The sequence below is a fragment of the Carassius carassius genome, chromosome 37 (genome assembly GCF_963082965.1).
Source record: "Carassius carassius chromosome 37, fCarCar2.1, whole genome shotgun sequence".
In the NCBI taxonomy this organism is placed as follows: Eukaryota; Metazoa; Chordata; class Actinopteri; order Cypriniformes; family Cyprinidae; genus Carassius; species Carassius carassius.
In genome coordinates this window covers 23,861,307-23,885,873 of record NC_081791.1, presented here as the reverse complement: position 1 = coordinate 23,885,873, position 24,567 = coordinate 23,861,307, and the positions used below count along the sequence as shown (strand labels likewise).

The window sequence follows — 24,567 nt, the reverse complement described above, 5'->3', positions numbered from 1 at the left end:
AATTGTGGAAAGAAAATATTGTATTATTGTCAAAAATTTTATTTGGGGGAAATTATAATTTATCTGTTTTATTATCACCTAATTTAAAATAGAACTAAACATTTTTTGTCTATACTACACAGACGTTATCACAAAATTTGTTTACACATTATATTTGTGAATTTTGTATATGGCTAGAAAAGGCATTTCTATGTTCTTAAATGGAACAATGTTTTTCTGCATCAGAACAGAGATAATAGAATGAATGGAATTCACCTGATTTCAGGACAACATGTTTATTAAGAGATATACTGTAGGAAGGAAATGAATCAATCTGGAGAATCCACAGCGATGTGAAATGCCGTGATAGTATTTGAAGACGAAGGTCCTTTTAAAGAAAGAGGGGGTTTAGGGAGTTGTTTGGGAAGCTATGTAATGAGAAATGACATAACTTCCTAACTCTTTCCTCAGCTTTTTATCCCAACAATACAGAAATTGTCTGGAAAGTGGGTGAAGGGATTGTAGGGTGAATGAGGGGCTTTTGCATGTTGGAGGTATTTGATGAGCCTCACGTTGTTACAGATAGTCCTAAATCTCCTGCTGAGACAAAAGCCGCTAACCTACTGATATATCAGTGTGGTTACTTGACATTTTGGCATTGTGAGTACAGTTAACCTTTTGGTTAGCCCTTCATACTGTTGTGTGCAGAGAGCAGGAAATACAGGGGGAATTCAAGTTCAAGTCTGCTTTATTGTCAATTTCCACATGTACAGTACATACATACATTCATTTGGGGCGCAACATCAGAATCAGGCTTTACAGCCCTACTGACTTTTAGATCATAGTCCTGTTTGTTCTGTCAGTAAAAAATCAGGTTATTGTTAAAGTGGGATTATGTTTGCATCACGGACAGTTCTGCAGGAAAAGCTGCAGATAATAACACTTTGTGGATTTCCCTCCAAAATAACCACTTAAAATGCAAAAAAATTATAATTTATTTATATTCTGTTTATCATTATTCAAATTTTAGTTATATTTAGTATTCATGTTGTATAAATTTTTTTTATCAAAATTAAATTAATACAATATACACATTTATAAAAATGTATAAATTATATTAAATAATTTGTGTTATTAAATGTATATGTTTATGCTGTATTCTGTTCATTTAATTTCTGTTTTCAAAATGATATTCATTCTCTCTCATATATAATACACACAGTTAACTTTAGATTTTTTTGTTTATATATATATATATATATATATATATATATATATATATATATATATATATATATATATATATATATAAAGCAGTTTTGAAATAATGATTTCATTTATTAAGGAAAAAAACTTTCCAAATCGGTCTGGCCCTACATTAAAAAGTAATTGCCCCCTAAATCTAATAACTGGTTGTGCCACCCTTTGAAATAACAACTGCAAGTAAGCATTTGCGATAACTGGCAATGAGTCTTTCACATCGCTGTGGAGGAATTTTGGCCCATCTTCTTTGCAGAATTGTTTTCATTCAGCCACATTGGAGGGTTTTCGAGCATGAATGGACTGTTTAAAAGTCATGCCACAGCATCTCAATCAGATTTAAGTCCAGACTTTGACTTGGTCACTCCAAAACCTTTCTTGAGCCATTCAGAGGTGGACTTGCTGGTGTGTTTGGGATCATCATCCTGCTGCATAACCCAAGAGCGCTTGAGGTCACTGACTGTCGGCTGGACAGGATTTTCTGATAGAGTGCAGTTCATGCTTCCATTAATTATGGCAAAGCAGGCCCAGACCATCACACTACCATCACCATGTTTGACTGTTGGTATGATGTTCTTTTAATGAAATACTGAGCTGGTTTTACGGCAGATGGAACGGGACACACACCTTCCAAAAAGTTCGGCTTTTGTCTGAGGCCTGCAGTTCTTCAGATGTTGTTCTGGGTTCTTTTATGACCTCCTGGATGAGTCGTGGTTGCACTCTTGGAGTAATTTTTGTAGGCAGGCCACTCCTGGGACGGTTCACCACTGTTCCAAAGTTTTCTCTATTTGTAGGTCTTTTCTAGCTCTTTAAGCATGCTTCACTTTATCAGACAGGTTCTATTTAAGTGATTTCTTAATTCAACAGGTCCGGCAGTAATCAAACCTGTGGCTTTTGATATTTACCTCAGCTTTCTAAAATAATGTGGTTAATCACAGTCCTAACTTGATTTAACAGGAGGGGAATTTATTTTTCATGTAGGGCCAGGTAGGTTTGGATAGCACTGTGTATATGTGTATATACATGTGTGTGTGTGTGTGTGTGTGTGTGTGTGTGTGTGTGTGTGTGTGTGTGTGTGTGTGTGTGTGTGTTTGTGTGTGTGTGTGTGTGTGTGTGCGTCTAACTTTTTTACCTAACTGTTTTTTATTCATTTTTATTAAAAAATAATTATTTAACAATACATTTAGAAATGTATTTATGTTGTATTTAACTTTTGTTGTCAAAATAAATGCAAACAGTATATCTAAATCTATACATTTTTTTTAAATAATCAATTATATTATTTAAATAACACATATTTGGTGTTCACTTTATGAACATTATATAGGTCTGCGTCTGTGTGTGTGTGCGCACACACACACATTATATCAATTTATTTAAATTCATACTGAAACAATATTTCTTATATTCATCATATAAATATAAAATATATAAATGTAAATATATAAACAGTTTTTAACATCATATTTCCAAGCCCTAGTTTTTGGTTCTTGGTGTGAGTTACCCACTTATATGGTTTTATTGACACATTTTATTTGTATGTGTAATTTAGGGGAGGTTTATTTGAAATAGTTGGTACATCAATAATAAAATGATGTGAACAATTTAATTCAAGTAACTTGAGACTGTCTGTATAGAAAAATGCTTTGACCTTTTAACCCAAAAGTAATAAATACTGAATATTTCACAAATATGAAAATCTGCGATTGTGATTGTTTACAATCATAGTAAGATGTGTTCCTGTGGTCTGTAAATCAGCCCTGAAGGTGCAGCGCTGTGGGATCATCAGTCTTGATGTCAGACTATGGCTTCTGTGCTGATGTGGATGGGACTTAAGCATCACCTCCCTTTGTTTTTCTGTTGTTTCCTTTGCTCTTTCTCCTCCTTCATGTCGCTCGCTCCCTGCCCGAGTGACCTATATTTCCTCCGTCGCTGCAGCGTGGCATATGAGATCAGCTCAGTCCTTGTTCAGAGACTTGTGCTGAATCTCAATGAGGCAGAGGGCTGCGATGATGATGATGATGATGGTGATATGTGTGTTGGGAGCTCATACTCGCAGGTTAACATCCCATACAGCTCAGATTAAACAAATGCAGAGCACCATCTAGTGTTGACAGTGGAGCAGTACATGCAGTATTCCAGTTTCCCGGGGGTTTTTTTCTCATGGTCATCAGTCATTTGTTATGGGTGTTTGGTCTAAAATACTGTGCTAACCTTACCTTCTGAATAATAAAAACGGTAATTTGTTGATAAGAGTGTTGTTCGTGGATTAATGTAGGATGTTGACTGGTGAACATTTCCTTATAAATGTTATTGCTGGCTTTCTTTTCTTCTAAAACAGGCTTGTCTGTTGTTGCATATATTCATTTATAAAACCGGATAAAGAGATACTCGGATGGCATTTGTTCAAACTAGAGTGGTATTTTTATTCACGTTTTATTTTGTGGTTTTCAGATCCTGTTTGATCAAGCCCAGAGATCAGTCAAGCAACAGCTGCACAACTTTGTTAAAGAGTGAGTTTACTGAACCATATACTGTATATACACTGCTGTGTTTCTTACTCTGATAAGGATCTTATATTTTACTTAGACTTATAATTTATAACACAGTTTTATCAATATTATCACTATTGATATTAGGAAGAAATCTTATAAAAAAAAAAATCTGATAAAAATTGATTGTGATTTAAAATGTTAATGTTGATTTATTTTTATTTTTTTGTTTTCAGTCTCAATATTAAGTTTTGCTTATGATATAGAATTGTGATTTATTTATATATATATATATATATATATATATATATATATATATATATATATATATATATATATATATATATATATTAATAATAATAATAACTATTGCAATAATTTATTTAAAAATTAAGACGTATTTAAATAATATAATACTGATGATGGTGATAATAATCAGTACAACTTTTTGTGTGTACTTATTGTAATATCATAATGTTTTACATTGAAATTATACATTTAAAGTTCTTACTAAAATAAGTTTATTAGCATGTTTAGCTGTACATGCAAAATGCTGCAGTTTATTGAAATCATATTGTTAGTACCTCATCTTCTCTCCATTAAAATTGCATGCATTAAAATATGAAAATTAAACTTGCTGAGAATAATATTAATAATGTTTTACATTACAAATATTTGTGTGTGTATTTATTGTAATACACATTTTTACATTAATATTATACATTTAAAGTTCATACCAAAATAAACGTTTATTAGCATGTTTAGTTCAGAAACGCTGCAGTTTATTGAAATCATATTGTTAGTACCTGCTCTTCTCAACATTAAAATGACATGCATTAAAATATGAAAATTAAACTTGCTGATGTCACTCAGAAAGGTCAGAGATGTGGAAGTGTCACCCTGCCGTGGCCTGTTTTTATGTATACATCAGCAAATGTGAAAGCGTTCACTAGCAAACACTCTCTAAGGAGGGTTTTTTCATCATTGTGCTTCCCGCAGGCTGATTATAAATAATGATCTGACTTTTAGAGCTCATTAATAATGAATGTGCCCTGGTGGAGGATAATGGGATTCTTGAGAGCAGGTTGCTATTCATTTATCACAGATGATCACTGATAATGCAGTGGATGGAAGATTTATACGGCAAAACTAATGGCATTTCAGGAAGACCGCTGCGATATGAAGCTCCACCTGATCGGTCATGTGCAATTATATCAGACAACATTAATATTTCAGACATGTTTTGTTCAAATAAGCGCAACTGCCTCTCATGTTGATGTTCAAAAATGACATTTCTTGCTGAAGCCTCCACATCAGCAGCTTTGTATTCATTAGACTATTCAGAAAAGGCATGTCCATCTGTACTTTCAGTGACGTGCGTAAATTCAAGGACACGAAGAAGCACTTTGATAAGGTGAGAGAAGATTTGGAGATCGCACAGGTGAAGAACGCCCAGGCACCTCGAAACAAACCCCACGAGGTGGAGGAAGCCACCAGCACCCTCAACTTCACCCGCAAGTGCTTCCGACATCTCGCACTGGACTATGTGCTGCAGGTAACAGAGAAACATAGAAACACTCCGTCTCCAGACGGTTAGGATGGGATCATATTTGGCTGAGATTTGAAAATCTGGAATCTGAGAGTTATCGCCTGAGAAAATCGCCTTTAAAGTTGTCCAAATGGAGTTCTTAGCAATGCATATGACTAAGTCTTTATATATTTACGTTTGGAAATTTACAAAATGTCTTTATGAAACATGATCTTTACTTAACATGCTGATCATTTTTGACCCATGCAATGTATTGTTGACTATCGCTAGAAATATAGCAGTGCTCCATATGGCTGTTTTGTGGTCCAGTGTTCCATATAAATCTGCTTTCCTAAATATAGATCAACGTCCTTCAAGCCAAAAAGAAGTTTGAGATCTTGGATGCGGTGAGTGTCAGTGCTGGTGTGTGTGAATGTGTAGGTTTATTGTGGACTGTGCAGCATCTGTATCTGTCCTGTCTTGTGCAGATGTTATCCTTCATGCATGCGCAGTACTCGCTGTATCAACAGGGCTACAACCTCCTGGATGAGATTGACCCCTACATGAAGAAACTGGCCGCTGAGGTGAGCAGTCTTCTTTTTTTTTCTTTTTCTTTTTTTTGACAAATGAATGAATTATTTTAGAAATATTGATTTAATATAATTGTGTGTGTGTGTGTGTGTGTGTATATATATATATATATATATATATATATATACACACACACACACACACACACACACACACATACATATAGTCATTAATTCAGGAATATATTCATTATTTAAAAACATTTATTTTGCATAATTACATACCAAAAAATAAGCTATTCCTCTGCCTTTAAACTCCATTTATCATTTAGCCTTTAAAGTGTAATGTCATTTATTAAATAAGAAATTTTGCATTAACAATTTATAAATTTTGTTAAAATGAAAAGTGGTATTTAAATAAATAAATACATTTGTCAATACATTTATTAATCTTTTTTTATGTAATTAAAATTATACGCCAAAAAAATAAGCCATTTCTTCACTAACTCATGTGAAGACCAAGATGAAACTGAACAAACTTGTAAACACTTTACTTTTCTGTAAAGATAAAACTTTACTTTTCTGTAAAGTTGCTTTGCAGCGATTTGTATCATAAAATGCGCTAAACATTCAATTCAATTCAATTGAACAAAAAAAAACAGTATAAAATGATTTAATACAAATTAATTTCAGACAAATTTTAATGACATAACTATTCAAATCAATAATTGTCTCTGAGAAAAAAAAAACTGGATAGATTTTTCAGCATCCAAAAAAGAAAAAACATCACCCAACCTTAAAAATAATCAAATACTGTGGCATTCAAAATGTTGAAATCTTGTTTTAGTGGCTGTGTGTTTAAGCCTGGAACTCATTCAACTCAACTTCAAATCTGATTTCTGTCTAATTAGTTCATCGATCAGCCACATTACATCACTGACTTTAGTACTTAACTCTCCATCACATCTGAAAGTGCAGTGCTACAACAGACAGATAGACATCCAGTGCCTGTGGATAATAAACATGATCGTGTTTTCCTAATACAACACCAAACTTGCAATGAGCTATTGTTCATCTTGTCACAGCTGGATCAAATGGTGATTGATTCAGCGATGGAGAAGAGAGAAATGGAGCATAAACATGCCACGATTCAGCAGCGGGTAAGAACAGACACACAAACACATACTGTATACACAGCAACATGGTGTGAGAAAAAACCCACTAAAGCTACTCTGACAAATACCACTATTGACTCGTGTCTAATGGCAGAATTAGGCTGTTAAAGATGCTAATCCTCTAAAGAAAGAAAGTGTTTAGCATTCTTCACTCTGGAGTTAGTGACAGAGGATTATTCATGCTTTAATTGGACTAGTCCAGTTACTAAAATACTTCTAATTCTAAGCACTGCAATCAAACTTTGCAAAACTGGGTGAAATTAGAAGAAAACATGAAGCTAAAAGCTGTGGCGCTCATGTCGCTATTCAAGTTTGAGTCTGGCCTGCATCATTTTCCCAACTTCATCATGTTTTCTCTTCATTCTCGAAACATTAAAAGGAAGACAGAATGTGGACTTTAGCCCAGAGTTATTTAAAGATACCTTTTCAGTTTCCTTCAGTGTTTGTACTCCTGTAGAGAAGATCTTCTGTCCTCGAGTGTTCCTGTTATTAATGATGTTGGGCTGACGGGAAGTGGATATATTTTGGGCGAACAGAAAATAGAGCTTTCTGAAGTGCTTTTCAGCAAGTGCTCTGACAGTTTCTGACACCTAGTTCATCACTGTAAAAACATTTATAGATGGATATCTACATCATATTTGCTGCTGTATCATGATTCCATGGACACCTAAACTGTAAAACATTGCTGTAAAACTGATATTTCTAATAATTTTTATATTTTATAGTTAATATTCTATAATGATTTTTCATTAATGATTTTAAATTTTAATTTCTTTAATTTATTAGTTATTATTAAAATCTTTAATTACAATTTATTTTTATTATTAATATTATTATAGACAGCGGTGTTATTTTAGTACTATCTATACTGTATAGTGTTATATTTTATCAGTATTTTAAATTGTATTTTATTTAAATTTTAATAATTTTTAATAATTTTATGATGTACTTTTTTGTTATGTAATTTTTATCAATATTATTATAATTTTTTATATATTACTATTCAGGTTCAATTTATTCAATTTATTTTATTTCGGTTTTAGTTTTAGTTTCTTTTTAGTTTTTTATTTTATTTTATTCTGTTTTTAGTTCTCCTACGTGAACATATTTCAGGTTTTTTTTGCTTAGTTTAAGGATTTTTTTATCTAAATTAATATTTTAATTTATTTCAAATGTATTTCAATTGACAAAAATGTTTGTTTTAGATTCAGTTAAAGAAAACAACCCTGCAAAACAGACTATACTCTATACACATCCTTTGTGCAATTTCAATTTTAGTTCTCTTGACAGTTGCAATGAAATAGATCTTTTATGTTATTTTGTGAAGTACAAAATATTTTAAGGTTATTCATTTTTCAGTCTGTTGTGGGCAGTTAATGGGAAAAACACTAAGTTTACACTAAGCTTAGTTAAAAACAACCTTTGAAATTCAAAGCACTTTATTCTGGAAGTAAGCTTATGCATATTTTTATCCTAGTATAACATGTCAAATTATTTCTAATCTTCATTCTTTCTGTTTTCTTTCATATGGTGCTCTGGGATTGTCTTCATCCTGATTTAGACACTGTTACAGGTGAGCATTTTACTCTAAATTCCATCAAACATGGCTGTAAACATTTTTATGTGACTTTTAAGATGGAAGCTATAAATAATTAATCTGCACTCAGGAAAAAAAGTGTAGTTTTGCTCGTAATTCTGACCCAAATCCTGTGTTGTGTAACCGATGATATAATTACAGTTCAGTGAGACTGATTGATTTGTCCTACAAACATATCTGGCTTATGTAACGTCTGATGGCTGTCCCGTCATCCTCCACTCAACACAGTAATTATTTAGTAGATGTTTCTCCCTCTATGGATTTTTTTCATTTCCTTATTGCTGTTGTTGAGAACAGCAGACGTTTTTCTTTGTGCATTGTTTACGAGATTCTTTCTGGGACTGCTTTGGATGCGGTTGATCTCAAGAAACATTCGCGATCCATCACAGCAATTACCCTAAAACCCTGGTGACAGTACTGGGCTGATGGCATCAGAGAGGAGCATATGGTCTCAGAGCTGCTTTAAGGAGAAACTTACCCATAATTACATAATGTCATGATTTTTAAACCACAGAAGCCTGTTCTGTTTTTGGGTAATTGTCTAAGCTCATATCCTCCTGTCTGTCACAAATCCCTCTGGTAGTTCTTACGAAACTTCTTGAAAGTGTTTTGAAGTGTCTCTCTCACCGCAAATCTGTCCCTGATCATCAGTTAAACCCATTATTGACCCACAGAAATCGCTGGAATGGGCAGCACCTAATAAAATCTGAGCTACAAACAGCAGACCTGCCAGTCTGTATGCATTTTGCGCAGCAGCTATGCATTTCTTCCTCAAAGTTCGCTGGTACGATTTGTTACTCTAAGCTATGCAAAAATCTAGTGACGCCTCTGTCCACGCACAGTATTCAAAACAAGCAACAGAAAAAGATGAAGAGGTCAACCAATCATAGTGGTTTATTTAAATTTTTTTGGTTTGCATTTAAATCATTTCTGCGTTTTATTTCTCTCCTAGTAGCCAATAGTTTTTAGTTTCAGTTCAAAGCGGCTCGTGCTCGCCTCGTCAGATGCTCTGATAGAAAGGATGCTTGTGAAGTGGGATTTATACTTTCGCCTGGCTCCGCTGACTGCGCGTGCACCTTCCCAAATGGACGAAGCTTTCATACTTGTCGCATTCCCCGTTGTGTTATTCTTTGAAACGAAAGGGGGCGACGAGGAGTAATTGCCCATCGGGAATCACCGGTGAGATGAAGTCATTTGCCTGTACAAGACTTCTCGGTTGATGAATTAGTTGATGAATTAATAATTTCTTTATGAACAAACTGTTTAAAACAATCTTAAACTATTGGCTTTATTTCGCATTAAACACAAGACAACTTTAAGCAAATAGTGTATAATTACTATCTAAATTAATTTTAATTCTATTTTTATACAATAAAAATAAAACAAACTTCAAATAAAAAGCCGTGCTGTGTTACTGTAAGCTAATTTTTTTGTTTGTTTTGTTTTTTGCATCTCGAGTCAACTTCGACTGTTGCGTTCACCCTTTTGAACTACAATAATGAAACTTTTTGTTGGTTGTAATAAAGACTATTATTAAGCTATTATTTATAGCAAAAAACAAACAAAACAAGAAGTGAGGTTATTTCCCACTCATACTTTTCTCATCCTAATTTTACACGTTGCAAGTTACAAAACATATGCAAAGTGCTAGTCTCATCCTCAGATCCACGGACCGTTGGCTAAATGTCTGATGCATATGGGACACAAAAGTAGAAAGACTTGAGGAGTTTCGAAGTCGTCATCGGATTGGCTGAATTCTACAGGATTTCCGCGAGACGTGTGTGTCGCGTTCTTTAACATTCCATCTGGAAACAAAGATGCAGTGACGCCAAACCCCCTCACGAAAGAAGAAAGCCGCCGTGTTTACAACTGTGACGCACTAAACACTGGATATTCAAAAGTATGCCATATATTTAAAGTTCGCGGCATAAAATCTTTAAAATACGTCTGAGAGTTTTACACACCTGTCTGTTATTGCGGCGACATTTCTACGCCTAAAAACGTGACGATGAACGAAACGAACTGTCATGGGCGGAGCTAGGTCAATGAAAGCTGCAATGAATTCCAGACATTCTGGCTACACTTATCTCCGATCTACTCCAGTCGTAGGATTACACACAATGTTAAAAAGACCTGGAACCCGAATAAATATATTGGATCTGACCCGGAGACAGTTTATCATTTAAAATAGACCTCGGGTCCTCCGTGAAGACCTCTAGTTCTGAGCGGTGGCTAAGTCATTGTAAAGGTGTTTCAAATGGTTGCAAGGTTTTCAAGGTGGTCTCTAAGATGTTCTGAGTTCTCAATTTCAATTAAGCAGAAGCAGCATGTTCTGTACTGGTTTTGTTCTGACTGAATACAGCTGGTAGCTCCACAGTGAGATATATTTGCCTTTCTGGCATAATTATCAAACCATTACTGGTGTTATCATTGTTTTGGCACACTTGCTGCTGACTCATGAACATAAATCAGGTCTGTGTGTTATTTCAAAACCAAAGATATTTACATGTGAGTTACAGCTGAAGATCTGCAGGATTGCAGCCAGTCATCTCTAAAGGAACAGAGTGTCACATAGTGTGTGATGTTAAGATTAATGATGTTTCACAGACTGATTAATTATATGGTGTTTCTGTAATTACAGTAGATAGAGATGGTATTTTTTTACAGTATCAGATGAAGTGAGCATGATGTTTTTGAAGCCTCCATTGATGCCCAGTAAGTCAAACTGCAGTTCTTACAGCTTCACAGCACTTCACTACAAATAAGACGCCCTAAATTTGAGTTTTAATATTTCATCCTGTGTTTTTATCCCACTGGAATACTTTACATTTTGATAGACTTTGTAGTTGGAACAGACGATGGCTTTTATAAGCGCACACGTCATCGGCAGCTCCTAAAATAGCGCCGCTTGTCTTCTGCAGTCTTACAATGTTTTGTGAGATGCTGCACAGAAGACTCTTCTGCCACAGCTGACAGGTATTGAAATATTCAGCTTATTAATTACGTTTTTTTTCAAAGACTAAAATTCACATTTTGGTTAATTGCTCTTTGAAATGATAGTGAGAATACTTTGTACACTGGAGGTCAAATGAAGCTTAGTTTTGTTGTGACAGGCTGAACATCAATGATTTATTAAATAATTATAATTTTCCTATAAACTGTATATATATTCTTTTTTAGATATTTAAAATATATTTTAAGCAATAATTAATATTAAGTATATTTTATATTATAGTTTTATGACATGAAATAAAACATATTGTATTAAATTTTTAAATATTGTTTAATGACAATTCTAACTATTTGCGTGTACATAATCTATTTACATATTAAATATTTATTACATATATAATATTTTATTATGAATAGATATAATGATATTTTTAGCTGTTTGCAGTTTGTTATATATTTAATAATATTAAAGAAAGCTATTGTATTTGTTTTATATTTATATATATAAATATATTTTATATATTTATATTTATTAATTTTATATAAAAAATGTATTTAAATATAATTAAATGACATTTCTAACTATCTGCATGTACATAATGTGTTTGCTCTTTTTTCTTATATTAAATATTTTTTACGAAGGTTATTTAATTGTTTGTGCATTTTTATTTTTTACATATTCATTTTATGTAACATTTTTTAAATACATAATGTTTTCAGTTTGTTACATAATATTTAATATTATAAAATAAAGTTATTATATTTGTTTTATATGTTTTTATTTTTTTATATAAATCTATTTTATAATTTAAATATTTACATATAATTGCATGCCATTTCTGACTATTTGCATGTACATAATCTGTTTGCAGTTTGTTATATTTAATATTATTATATTTTTACACATTTATTTAATATATTTTAAATATATTGTAATATTTAACATTTTGAATATATTTCAATATAGTTTAATATCATTTATAACTTTTTGCATGTACATAATCTGTTTGCAGTTTGTTATTATTATAATATTTATTAGTACTGAAGTCATATTTAGGTGTTACTTATTTTGTATTTTACATATTTTTTATATATTTGTTTCATATAATATTATTTTTTATATTTAAATATAGTTTAATGACATATCTTTGCTTGTACATAATCTATTTGCTATTTGTTATGATAGTATGTGACTGCGTTGGTGGTATAGTGGTGAGCATAGCTGCCTTCCAAGCAGTTGACCCGGGTTCGTTTCCCGGCCAACGCATGTCCTTTGGCTCGGGCTGATGTCGAAGCAGAACTCCTTCTGTGGGGTGGTGTTGGTGCAGTGGATAAGACACATGTGTTTGGTGTGAGAGACCCGGGTTCGAATCCACTGTGAGACACCAATGTGTCCCTGAGCAAGACACTTAGTTGTACCCCTAGTTGCTCCAGAGGTATGCGACCTCTGACATATATAGCAATTGTAAGTCGATTTGGATAAAAGTGTCAGCTAAATGAATAAATGTAATGTAAATGTATTTAATTTTAATAAAGAAAGTTCTGTAATTAAGTGTCATCAGCAGTGGCTGCGCGGTGATTGCTGTGGGCTGGCAGCTGTATGGTAATGAGCTTTAGCTCAGTCAGCGGGCAGCAGTGGGCAGCAGTGGAATCACACATGATGGACTCTGCTGAAGCTCCGGCTGACTGTGAGAGCTGCCAGGCTGTGTGACTCACTCACAGAGCTGCACTGACTTCATGCTCGATCGAGCTGCACAACCGTTTAGTTGAGCTCAGCTGCTTCTAGGAGATGCAATGATTTTAAAATACATAAAACATTTAAGGATGAAGATCTTCGGCAGGTTGGACTTCACTTTGGTGAGTTGGTGCATTAATGCAGTTGGTTATTCGTTTTAGATTTTGTAGCTAAATAGAATTTAGTGGAATTTAGTTCCTTTTCAGGATTTCTACCTATTAATCAAAAACGTCTTTGAATATGCATACAATATAATAGCATTCGTTTATTTCAAGTTTAGTTTTGGAGTTAAGCATCATTGCAAATGTATTTCTTAATAGCCCATGTAGACTGTTCTTTTATATTCTAAATCTCTCCTCTATGTTAGATTGTGTGTGAGTTAAATTATATTACATATAATAATACTATTCCATTCTATTGTTTTCCATTTTAATATATTATATTATACTTAATATTTGATTGTCTAATATATTGTTGATTTCTGTATAGTAAATATATAATAAAATATATAAATATATAAATTGTAGAACGTATGCACAAAATGCACATCTGTGTACAATATAATTGCACAAAGCTACAGGAAATTATATATAATCTTTAATTTGATAATAATAGTGTGTATGTATACATATATATGTGTGTGTGTGTGTGTATATATATATATTTTTTTTTTTGCAGTACATTTATATCCATCTTTCTCTCTCTCTCTCTCGCGCTCTCTCTTAAATTTTCTGCTGTTTGAATAGATTTAAGGGTATGGGAGCCTAACTGCATTACATGCATGTGTAATGAAGTGTGTGGGAACATGAGAAATCAGCAGAGCGAGTGAAAGCGAGGGTGTTTCTGTACCATTCAGATCTTGAGTGAAGCATTTAGTCTCTGGCTGTAAGGAAACACAACTGAATGGATGTGAATGTTTGAACAGATTTGGGTAAAATGAGTGACTATAAATAAGCCTTACTGTCACAACCAGTTTAAGCAGAAGAAAAGACTAGAGCTTTACATTTTCCGAAGCAAATATACCACACCACATGAGTGGATACTGGAGTATTCTGGGTGGTGTTTGCTTTTATTTCATCTGTGATTATATTAAACAGCAGTGTCTCACGTATTTAATCGGGGAACATGGAATGATGTTGCGCAATCTCGTTTAAGATGCAGGAGCGCAGTGTTTGTGTTCAAAGAGCTGTTTCAGCAGAGGGTCCATTCCTGAGGTCTTCAGAGGGTTCACGAGAGGCCAGAACGCTTTGAAAGTTTTGACACAGCTCCCACAGACAGATAGGAAGCTGAAGGCTGAGGCTTGTTTGGGTGATGAAATGATCTAGTTATGAAGACTCTGTTGATCTCTAATCAGTGTGGCGGCAGTGCAGTTTACAACATGCAGACATACATTTGGTGTAGATACATTTTGCTCAGAAATTGCTAGTAAATTTCATTATTAATTACGAAGAAACAGCAAGTTATTAAAATGTGACATTTTGTATGTAGAAAAACTGAAATAATATTTTCTTTTTGTTTTTTGTTATGCTCAGACGTTGCTCTTTATGACATATTTCTTTGAAGTATCAACATTATCTTTAAAATTCCTTTAAAATAGACCCAAATAAGGCATTTGTTGACATACAGTAAGAGTACAGAGCTATAAAATGAATGTGGATAGCAGCTAGACTATCAACATTTGGAATAACTATGATTTCTTTTTTATGTTTTTTTTATTTTCATATGTTTTAAAAAGTAATTTATTCATGTTGCTCCATTACTCCAGCCTTCAGTGTCACATGATCCTTCAGAAATCATTCTAATATGCTGATTTGCTGCTCCATTATTATCGGGTATTATTGTTGCTTAATATTTAATGATTCTTATGATTTTCAATGTTGAAAACAGTTTTTGCTGCAAAATATTTTTGTGGACACCAGTTTTTGTCAGGATTCTTTGATAAATAGAAATTTAAATGAGCAAAATTTATTTGAAACTTTACTGTCTTTTTTTATCAATTTAATGTCATTTGGTGAATCAAAATATTAATCTTTCTTTCTTTCTCTCTCTCTCTCTCTCTCTCCCTTTAATCTAACTTAACCCAAACATTAGAATGGAACAGTATCATTATTTCCACAAAAATATTAGGCAGCACAACTGTCTTCAACATTGATAATAATCAGAAATTTGACTTGAGCAGCAAATCAGCATATTAAAATAATTTCTGAAGGATCATGTGACCCTGAAGTCTGGAGTAATGATGCTGAAAATTCTGCTTTGCATCACAGAAATCAAATACATTTAAAAATATGTTTAAAAAGAAAACTGTTAATTTAAATTGTAATAACTGAATCAATTTTTTTTATCAAATAAATGCCACCTACAGTAAGTGAGAATAAGAGACAGAAGCATTAGAAATCTTTTGGCCAGTAGTTTATGTCATTTAGTATCAGAGGAATTTAAAAATGAATGAGTTTATTTTAAGATCTCTGACATTTAATTGCGTGCTTTCGGTTGAGATCTTCTCTGAAACTCTATAGAGGAGACTTTACGGGCTGTTGTTCTCAAAAGACCTTTAATTTTGCCTCTTGTTGAACTTCTCCTTCAATACTGTATACTTTTATTAGTCTTTCCCCTGAAGCTTTTGACTACGGGTTGAGTCTAATGGTATAGCATTAAGCACATGTGATTGCTGAGAGCGTGTCATTCCTCCACTCAGAGACAATCAATATAAATGACCTAAGTCTCATACGGACCTCCTGTGATGATTCAGGGTTGAGAGTATTAAGTGTGCTGCATTTATTGTGAGTGGTGAGTGTGAATACAGTACAGCAAGTGTTTGCGTCATCGTCAAAAAAAAGCTGTGGTGGGACATCTGAGATTGTTGGATGAGTCACTCCTAGTGTGTGTGTTGCATCTGCTCCACTTACTGCCTCCTGTTTAATAATGAAGCATTATCACAGACAGAATGTAATGTATTTAAGTGCATTGGTGGTTTAGGCTCATTTCATGTATATGGCCGTCACGTGATGTTTGTCTCTTGTTCTAATGCTCTACTATTGTTTTGTCATTCAGGACTTTGCGTATGATGACCCAAAGTTGGAGTTTAATGTGGATGCCCCCAATGGATTGGTGATGGAGGGCTATCTGTTCAAAAGGGCCAGTAACGCCTTCAAAACGTGGAATAGGTAATTGAATTAATTACATTTGCTCATTGAATTGTTTCTGCCATCCTAAATCCCATATAGCTTGATCGTGAATCTGAATATTGTTGGTTTGCTTTTAATCAGGCATGCAGGTAGGTCAGAAATGGAACAATATGCAAGAAAACAATAACAAATAATCAGAATTATTTAGGTATGGACTGATGTTTTGCATTAAAATTCTGGCTTGATACTGATATTATTTTAGTGTTATAGATATTTACATTCTGTGGTATCATGTCTAAATAAATACAAAATTAAAAAGCCATTTTAAATTCTACAAGTGAATTTTAACAGCACAACAAGTATGGCAAGAAAAAATCATAATTTTGAGACTTGATTACGATTAACAGGGTTATTTATTATTCTTATTATATTGTTATAATATTTTAAATTATACTTTTTTAAAGAATAACTTAGCTAAGTTAGCTAATGACAGTAAAAGTAATATAAAAGTAAAAACTGAGGAAGTGAGCATGAACTATTAAATATCCAATATCAATATCCATAAAAAAAATAAAGTATGTTTTTTTTTTTTTCATTTTTGTTATTATTCATATTATTTATTAAAATTATTATTATTACTTAAAGAATTGTGTTATGGAATTATTTTAAATAGCTTTTTTACGGATTAACTTTGACTTAATAAAAGTAAAAACTGTGGAAATTACTATTAAATTATATATCAAATATAACTATTATATATATATATATATATATATATATATATATATATAGAAACCATTATAAATCCCTTATATCTGCCAGTAATCATTATAGTAACAGTATCATTATATAGTAAAATTATGTATTATTTAACATTTTTTAAATGTACAGTAGTATGCCTATGATTAGATATTATACAAAAAAAAATAACTTTTTTTTTTCAGGCGCTGGTTTTCCATCCAAAACAGCCAGCTGGTGTATCAGAAGAAACTAAAGGTGAGCTCTAATCAGCATTTAGTAAGTGGACGCATTAGTCTCAGCAGTCTGGATGAGTTAAGTAATCTGTCTTTGATTTTAGCGAGCAGCTTCGTTATACAGTACCTAGAGAGAATGAACTGAGTTCGTGTCAGCCACAGGTCACTGAGCTGTTAGATACAGCAGTTGTAGTTTAGCCAGGCAGCATATCTCCAGAGCACTCCGTCTTTTTAAAGATAACAAACTCGTTCCCCGACAGATCAATGCATGCACACAGCACTGCCTGCTCTTCATCTGTTTGCAGAACATCCATTTATTTCAGTCCAAATGCTTGCTCAGGGAAGTCTGACGCAGTGCTGTTTAATGCACTTCAGAGTGAAACCGGTTTATTTAGATCGCTTTTCCTCAAGTCAGCACTTCTCCTCCACAGGATTCGTTGACGGTTGTTGTGGAGGACTTGAGGCTCTGTTCTGTCAAACCTTGCGAGGACATCGAGAGGAGGTTCTGTTTTGAAGTTGTGTCACCTACCAAGTGAGTAAAGCTCAAACTTCAGTTTATAATAAAGACTCTTGGAGCTGTATAACTAGTAGTAATTGTGTTGTATGGATGTGTATTGTAGGAGCTGTATGCTACAGGCGGAGTCAGAGAAACTCCGGCAGGCCTGGATCCAGGCGGTTCAAGCCAGCATTGCCTCAGCGTACAGAGACAGTCCAGACAATTATTACATTGAGGTTTGTACAGTCTACATGCTACATCACTATAACAAAGGATGAGCATCGGTTAGATCAGTTAAAAAAAACTCAGTTAAGCCTGTTTAATATCCCTGTTTTTTTACCTCATGACGAGTGTGGTTTTTCCAGTGCAAACATTTCTCACTGTTGTCAGGTAGATTCAAATTGCAAACAAAATACAGTAAAAAAAAAATGTTATATATTATGTTTTATTAATGTACATTTTATCAATAAAGCGGGTCAGAATGATTTACAAGTAAACCATTGATTGAGTGTTTTGAACTAATTCCTTAAAATAAAAATCGTTAGGCTTCAATAAAAATTAATTTTTAAAACAATATTGACAATATTAGTTATTGTTGTTGTTATTATTATTACTGTTAGAAATAATAATAATAATAAAAAAGTTGTCATCATTATTATAAGACGTTTTTATGCTAAATTGTTTTGCTAAAGACAAAAGACCATAATAATTATAATAATATTTTGTATAATAATACTAACAATAACTAATATTGTCAATATTGTTTTAAAAATTAATTTTATATAATATATACATAATATATTTATACAAAATTTTTGAATAAATGTACTAAGATGTATATTATATGTAATATGTATATTATTATTATTATATAATATTATAATATTATATATGTTATTATTATTATTATAAACACATTTATTATTATTATTATTACTATTATTATGGTAATTAATATTATTCCATTTTGTGTATACTTAATATTTCATACAATAATGAAAAGTATAGATAGCAGTCCGTTCTATATAACGGTTCTATAGTGTAAAAGTAACTGAAAAATTCTAAAAATATAACTAAATGAAGAATATTTTAGTTAACCTTTTTTAATGATTACAAATGGATCAGTTATAATTTTTGCTTCTAATATTTAAAGTTTATATGTTCTATTTTGCCCAATAATAATGTGCTGTTTTGTGTGTCTGTCTGCAGCGTTTGGACCGGACCGCTTCTCCCTCCATCAGCAGTATAGACTCAGCCAATGAGCCCCGAGAGCGCAGCAGCAGAGGAGAGAGCATTCTGCAGCGTATCCTGTGTCTGCCGGGAAACCAGCAGTGCTGTGACTGTGGGCAGGCCGACCCGCGCTGGGCCAGCATCAATCTGGGCGTCCTGCTCTGCATCGAGTGCTCCGGCATTCACAGGTAAGGCATGGAAGATCATAAGCATGCTCAGTTACACCAAAAGAAAAGGTCCGTGATGAGTTCAGTTTGTCCCGTGACCAGCCACAGTAAACACGCCATGTCGCTCCCCTCTTGGCTCAGTCGGGTTTCCTAATTTGATTAGGTCAGATTTGATTCTCTCATTAGTCAGAGGCAAGCCAGCAACCATAGCACTGTCCAGACAAGACATAAGGTCAGCAACTGTGGTTACTTTCCTCCAGACACACAGTGATGAATATCAAGGGCATGAACATAATAATAATAATAACACAATAATAATAATAATACCATTTTTATTATTATTCACAATTTATGAAACTACTTTTGCAATGGATGGAACTGCCTAAATAATAGTAATAGTAATAGAAATAATAATACAAATTTATACCAATTTATACAAAATAGTTTTACAATGGAAATGGTAGACTTATAATTACTATTTAATGTTATTATTGTTGTTATTAAATGGTTAATAATAATAATTAGTATTAGTATTAGTATTAGAAAATCATGCAAAATTGTTGTGCAATGAAAATAGTAGAATAATAATATTCTAATAATAATATTTAAATATGTTGTTGTTGTTATAATAATAATAATAATAATATTATTATTATTAAATGGTTGAATAATAATAATATTAATAGCAATAATATTAATTGTTAGCAATTTATGCAAAATTGTTTTGTAATGAAAAAGTAGAATAATCTAATAATAATAATAATAATAATAATAATAATAATAATAATAATATTTCACTATATGTTGTTATTATGATTATTATTAAATTGTTTAATAATATTAGTAATATTAATAATATTTGTATTAATAATGTTTTACTTTATTTACTTTATTATTATTATTATTATTATTCATCCATTCCCATTGCAAAACATTTTTTTCCTAAATTATGATGTTGTACATACTTAATAGTTAATCTTTTCATAAAGAGAAGTAGAGGTAACAGTAGACTGTAATTAACATTTGACAGTATTTGTGATTTCTTGCACCTAAAACAGTGGTAAACGTGACCAATTTCCACCCTTTCTTGACCTTTGCTTGATTTTAAAAGAGCAAATAAAATCATGTTTTACATAATATTACCCCTTTTAGGAGTTTATGAGATATAATAACCATTAGACCTACTGAATATCAGATTCTGTTTCGAAACATCAAGCCGGGTCTGGACTACCTTCTGGATATCTGAGCTCACAGGAGTGTTTTGCTCCAGACAGTGTGGCTCACTATCACAGTCTTCACCCGTTCTAACTAGGTTGCCTGGAAACGTACTCATCTAGTGGGCAGAAAGCCCATTTACATGACAGAGTGGGCCTAGTGATGTCAGCTTGAGTGGGAAACATCTTGCTTGAATTGTTAGTTTGAAACACTTCAGCAGCTCAGATCAGAAACATTTCTCAAGTTTACAGTCAGAGATTGAGTGCTGCTGCTGTTTTACGGCTGATAGACTGAATACTGTTTGTTTGTGTATTTGTGTCCTCTAACAGATCCAGTATGCCAAACATTTTTAATTGAAAGTGTTATTTTTGTTTTTTGGACACAATAATATGTAGAAAATTATTAGACTGCAAGAAAGAATAATAACCATAATTTTCATAGTTATTATCATTATTAATGGAATTTTATTTATGCAAAATAATTTAATAAATAAGAATTATAAAAACAACATCCATCATTATCATAATTTTTTACTCAGCTGTATTTATGCAAACATTTAATGAATTGTATGTAGGAGTTATTAATATTAATTTCTAATTGAGTTGTCAGATAAACCTGCCATTGTGCATTACAAATATTGTCAGTTTTAGATAAATTCTTTCCTTTTAAATTGTTTCCCATGTTTGTGAACAAAGGTAAATATTTATAATAATCAATAATAACAATAACCATTGTTATTATCATCACTCTTATTTATGCAGTTTTATTTATGCAAATGAATCATTTAAATTAAGAATAATAATAGAGACAACCATCATATCATCATCATTAATGACATTTGTGATAATAATAATAAATATAGGATACTAAAACTATTGTCGTTGTTGAACTGTTTTTATAACATTTAACTATTTTTATAATATTTAAACAATTTTGCATAAATAAAGTAAGCTAAATAACGATGATGATGGTAATGATTGTTGTTGTTATGAAATTTGATAAAGTAGTTCTGCAGTGTTTTTTTGTTTTGTTTTTTAGGTTGTGTGTACAATAATTTTGCATTATGTCAGCAGCATTGCACATATAATTTGTAGAGAAAACTATCCAAAAAGATGAGAGAAATGTACTTGAAATTTTTATCCAATAATGAAACACTTTGAAAGTAACATTAGACTGGAGTTTTAAAACAAAATACCTTTTTCGACTAATCTTTTTCCATCTATTCACAGGAGTTTGGGAGTCCATTGTTCAAAGGTCCGTTCTCTCACCCTGGACTCATGGGAACCAGAGTTACTAAAGGTCTGCTCAAATATCTTTTTGGATTGTTTTCCTCCTAATCTCTCTCGGATGACCTTCCACTGTGACATGTGCAAACATGCTCTGACAATAACTGCAGTCTTTTCTGTTGCAATGCAGCTGATGTGTGAACTAGGAAACAGTATCATCAACCACATCTATGAAGGCAGCTGTGAAGAGCAGGGCCTGAAGAAACCGGGACCCAGCAGCTCCAGGTGAGTGATGAGAGACATTGACACGAGTGGCTCTTTTTCTGAGAATCTGAATGTTGAGTGTTTAACTGCTGCCTTGATTTGTAAGGCAAGAAAAGGAGGCCTGGATCAAAGCGAAGTATGTTGAGAAGAAGTTCCTGAAGAAGATGATGACAGGTGAAGTTATGGTCCACAGCGGGAGAAAATCTGAGCGGCGATGGAATCCCAGGAAATGCAGGAGACATAACAGTGCCACCACCGTCCCCAAAACACACCGCAAATACAGACAGGAGCCAGGCAGTGCATCTCCTGCAACCTTTTCCTCAGGTAGTCAATACATTTTTTTTCTAATTAAATGTGCAAGAAAGTAGCATGATTGTACCATGTTTTTTGGGCTTTACCATGCTGATAATACAATGGTATTGTGGGAATTGCTATAATAGATGGTTTTATAGTTTAAAAAAAGTAACATTTTCCTCTTCCCCCCACCAAATTGTAGCAACTGCTGCTCTGGAGAGGAAGTTCAGACGGGAATCCCTCTTTTGCCCGGATGAGTTGGACACCCTATTTTCATATTTTGACACTGGTTCAGGGCCTCGCAGTAAGTATTATATTCTGAAAAAAAATAAAAATAATCCTTTGCTTACACACTTGGTTTAATTGCTTGGTTTTTTGTTGTTGTTTGTTTGTTTGTTTGCCTTGTGTTTCGCTTTACTTAGTTTTTTCTTTACTCTTGTGGTTTTGCTTTGATTTATTTTTGTTTACTCTTGTGATTTTGCTTTGTTAATTAGTTTTGTTTTAGTTTTCTTTGTTATTGTATTGTATTGTTATTGTTCTTTGTAATACTGTATTTTTATTTTTATTTTTTTCTTTGTTTTGTTTTGCTTACGTTTGTTGATTTGTGTTTTGCTTTGCATTGTTTTTGTTTACTTTTGTTGTTTGGTTTGGGGTGTTGTTGTTTTTTTGTTTAGTTTTTGCCTTGCATTTTCTTTGTTTTTTTGTTATGCATTTGCTTTATTTTAATTTGCTTTGTTTTTACATTTACATTTTTGTTTTTGTTTACTTTGGTAGTTTTGTTGACTTGTTAAGTGTTATTTTTTTATGGTTTGTTTTTTTATCTACTTCTGTTTGTTTTTTTGCTGGATTTCTTGTTAGTTGTTTTGCTTTTTGCTTTGTTTTTTGTTTGTTTTTGTTGTTTTGCTTTTTGCTTTATTTTGTGCTTTTCTTTTTCATTTCTTCTTTATGTTGCTTTGTTTGTTTGTTTTTGCAATTTCATATAGTTGTGCAGCTGTGACACATAGTTTCATCATGTTTGCCCTCAGTCACCATTGGCTGTTATTGACGCTCTAGAGTGTAATGTGCCTGTGGTGGGCTTGTGTTGGTCCTGCAGGTCTAAGCAGTGACAGTGGATTAGGTGGCAGCACTGACGGCAGCACTGACGTCTTGGTCTTTGAGTCTGTGGTGGACAGTGTCACAGAGGAGGGTGAGTAAACTACTGTGTGACTTGACGGTGTTAACCAAGTGTTTGTTTTCCATACAGACTGTTGAAGCAGATGGATCATGTGTTCCATGTGTTTTTGTAATGCTCAGAGTGTGAGGTTTCTGAAGACTCCAGTAATGAGGCTGAACTGGAGCCGGAGGCGTCAGATCCAGAGGATCTGAGAGAACTGGATCCCGGAGCGTTACTCTATAAGGCCTGTCAGGCACGAAATCTGCCTGTCATGGCTGAAGCTTTTGCACATGGAGCTGAAGTCAACTCAGTGAATGAAGAGGACGAGGGGAAAAGCCCCCTTGTTCAGGCTGTGATTGGAGTGAGTAATTACAAAATATTCAGATGCATTGCACATGCACATATTAACAGTAACTTAGATAAGAAGTGACAGTAAAATTCCAGCTCATTTTGATGACATTTAAAACAATCATATGCCATTTTGTGATAGTAAAGCCTTAATCCTCTGGTTTTCAACATTCAGGGTTCCTTGATAGCCTGCGAGTTTCTGCTCCAAAATGGTGCAGATGTCAACCAAAGAGATCACAAGGGAAGAGGTCCGCTGCATCACGCCACATATTTAGGTCATACTGGGTAAGTGCATGCTCAAGTTACTCTGAGTAACTATAATAAAACAGATTTTCAGATGCCTTGGATATGAATGTTGAATGGACATGAATGTCACCACAATGTCATAATTATGAGCAGGAAACTGGATTTTTAGTAAGCCCTAAGTTTCTGAGTTGTGGGTGTGCCAACAAGAAACACTGATTTAAAAATATATAGAGATTTAAACAAATGTAGTCAGAAATAGTACTTCATCTTGCTATAACCAATGTTATTTGAATGCACCCGATGATGTAAATACAACCTCCCAACCAATAAAATACAAACTTCCCAGGAGGACTTGTCATACTTTTATTATGTATTGTAATAATGAATATTTTTATATTTTTGTACTGTGGTATTTACAAGGTACTCAAAGACATTAGAAAGAATTCCACGGTTTTACATTGGTAAATGTCCAATGAACATGTTATGACAATGATGCATAGGCAATAATACAAAAACGGTAATATTATGATAAGATGGTAAAAAAAAACATGATAACACAATGATACTTATTGCATTTA

General features: G+C 33.0%; 1 protein-coding gene across 2 annotated transcripts in view; it reads left to right on the top strand.

Annotated features, from left to right (window-relative positions):
* Positions 1-24,567, top strand: part of LOC132118456 (arf-GAP with coiled-coil, ANK repeat and PH domain-containing protein 3-like) — a 75,375-nt gene that overhangs the window by 45,899 nt on the left and 4,909 nt on the right. Inside the window, exons 5-22 of one of the 2 annotated variants that reach the window (XM_059528307.1) lie at positions 3,694-3,752; positions 5,103-5,286; positions 5,622-5,666; positions 5,748-5,843; positions 6,875-6,949; positions 8,526-8,537; positions 16,303-16,415; positions 17,321-17,372; positions 17,782-17,882; positions 17,971-18,082; positions 19,056-19,264; positions 21,688-21,757; positions 21,875-21,969; positions 22,055-22,272; positions 22,445-22,546; positions 23,336-23,428; positions 23,536-23,756; positions 23,919-24,028. In XM_059528307.1, the coding sequence (XP_059384290.1) occupies positions 3,694-3,752; positions 5,103-5,286; positions 5,622-5,666; positions 5,748-5,843; positions 6,875-6,949; positions 8,526-8,537; positions 16,303-16,415; positions 17,321-17,372; positions 17,782-17,882; positions 17,971-18,082; positions 19,056-19,264; positions 21,688-21,757; positions 21,875-21,969; positions 22,055-22,272; positions 22,445-22,546; positions 23,336-23,428; positions 23,536-23,756; positions 23,919-24,028 (1,967 nt within the window). Of the gene's footprint in view, positions 1-3,693; positions 3,753-5,102; positions 5,287-5,621; positions 5,667-5,747; positions 5,844-6,874; positions 6,950-8,525; positions 8,538-16,302; positions 16,416-17,320; positions 17,373-17,781; positions 17,883-17,970; positions 18,083-19,055; positions 19,265-21,687; positions 21,758-21,874; positions 21,970-22,054; positions 22,273-22,444; positions 22,549-23,328; positions 23,429-23,535; positions 23,757-23,918; positions 24,029-24,567 lie in introns of both variants that reach the window. The other variant, XM_059528306.1, reaches the window with a different exon arrangement.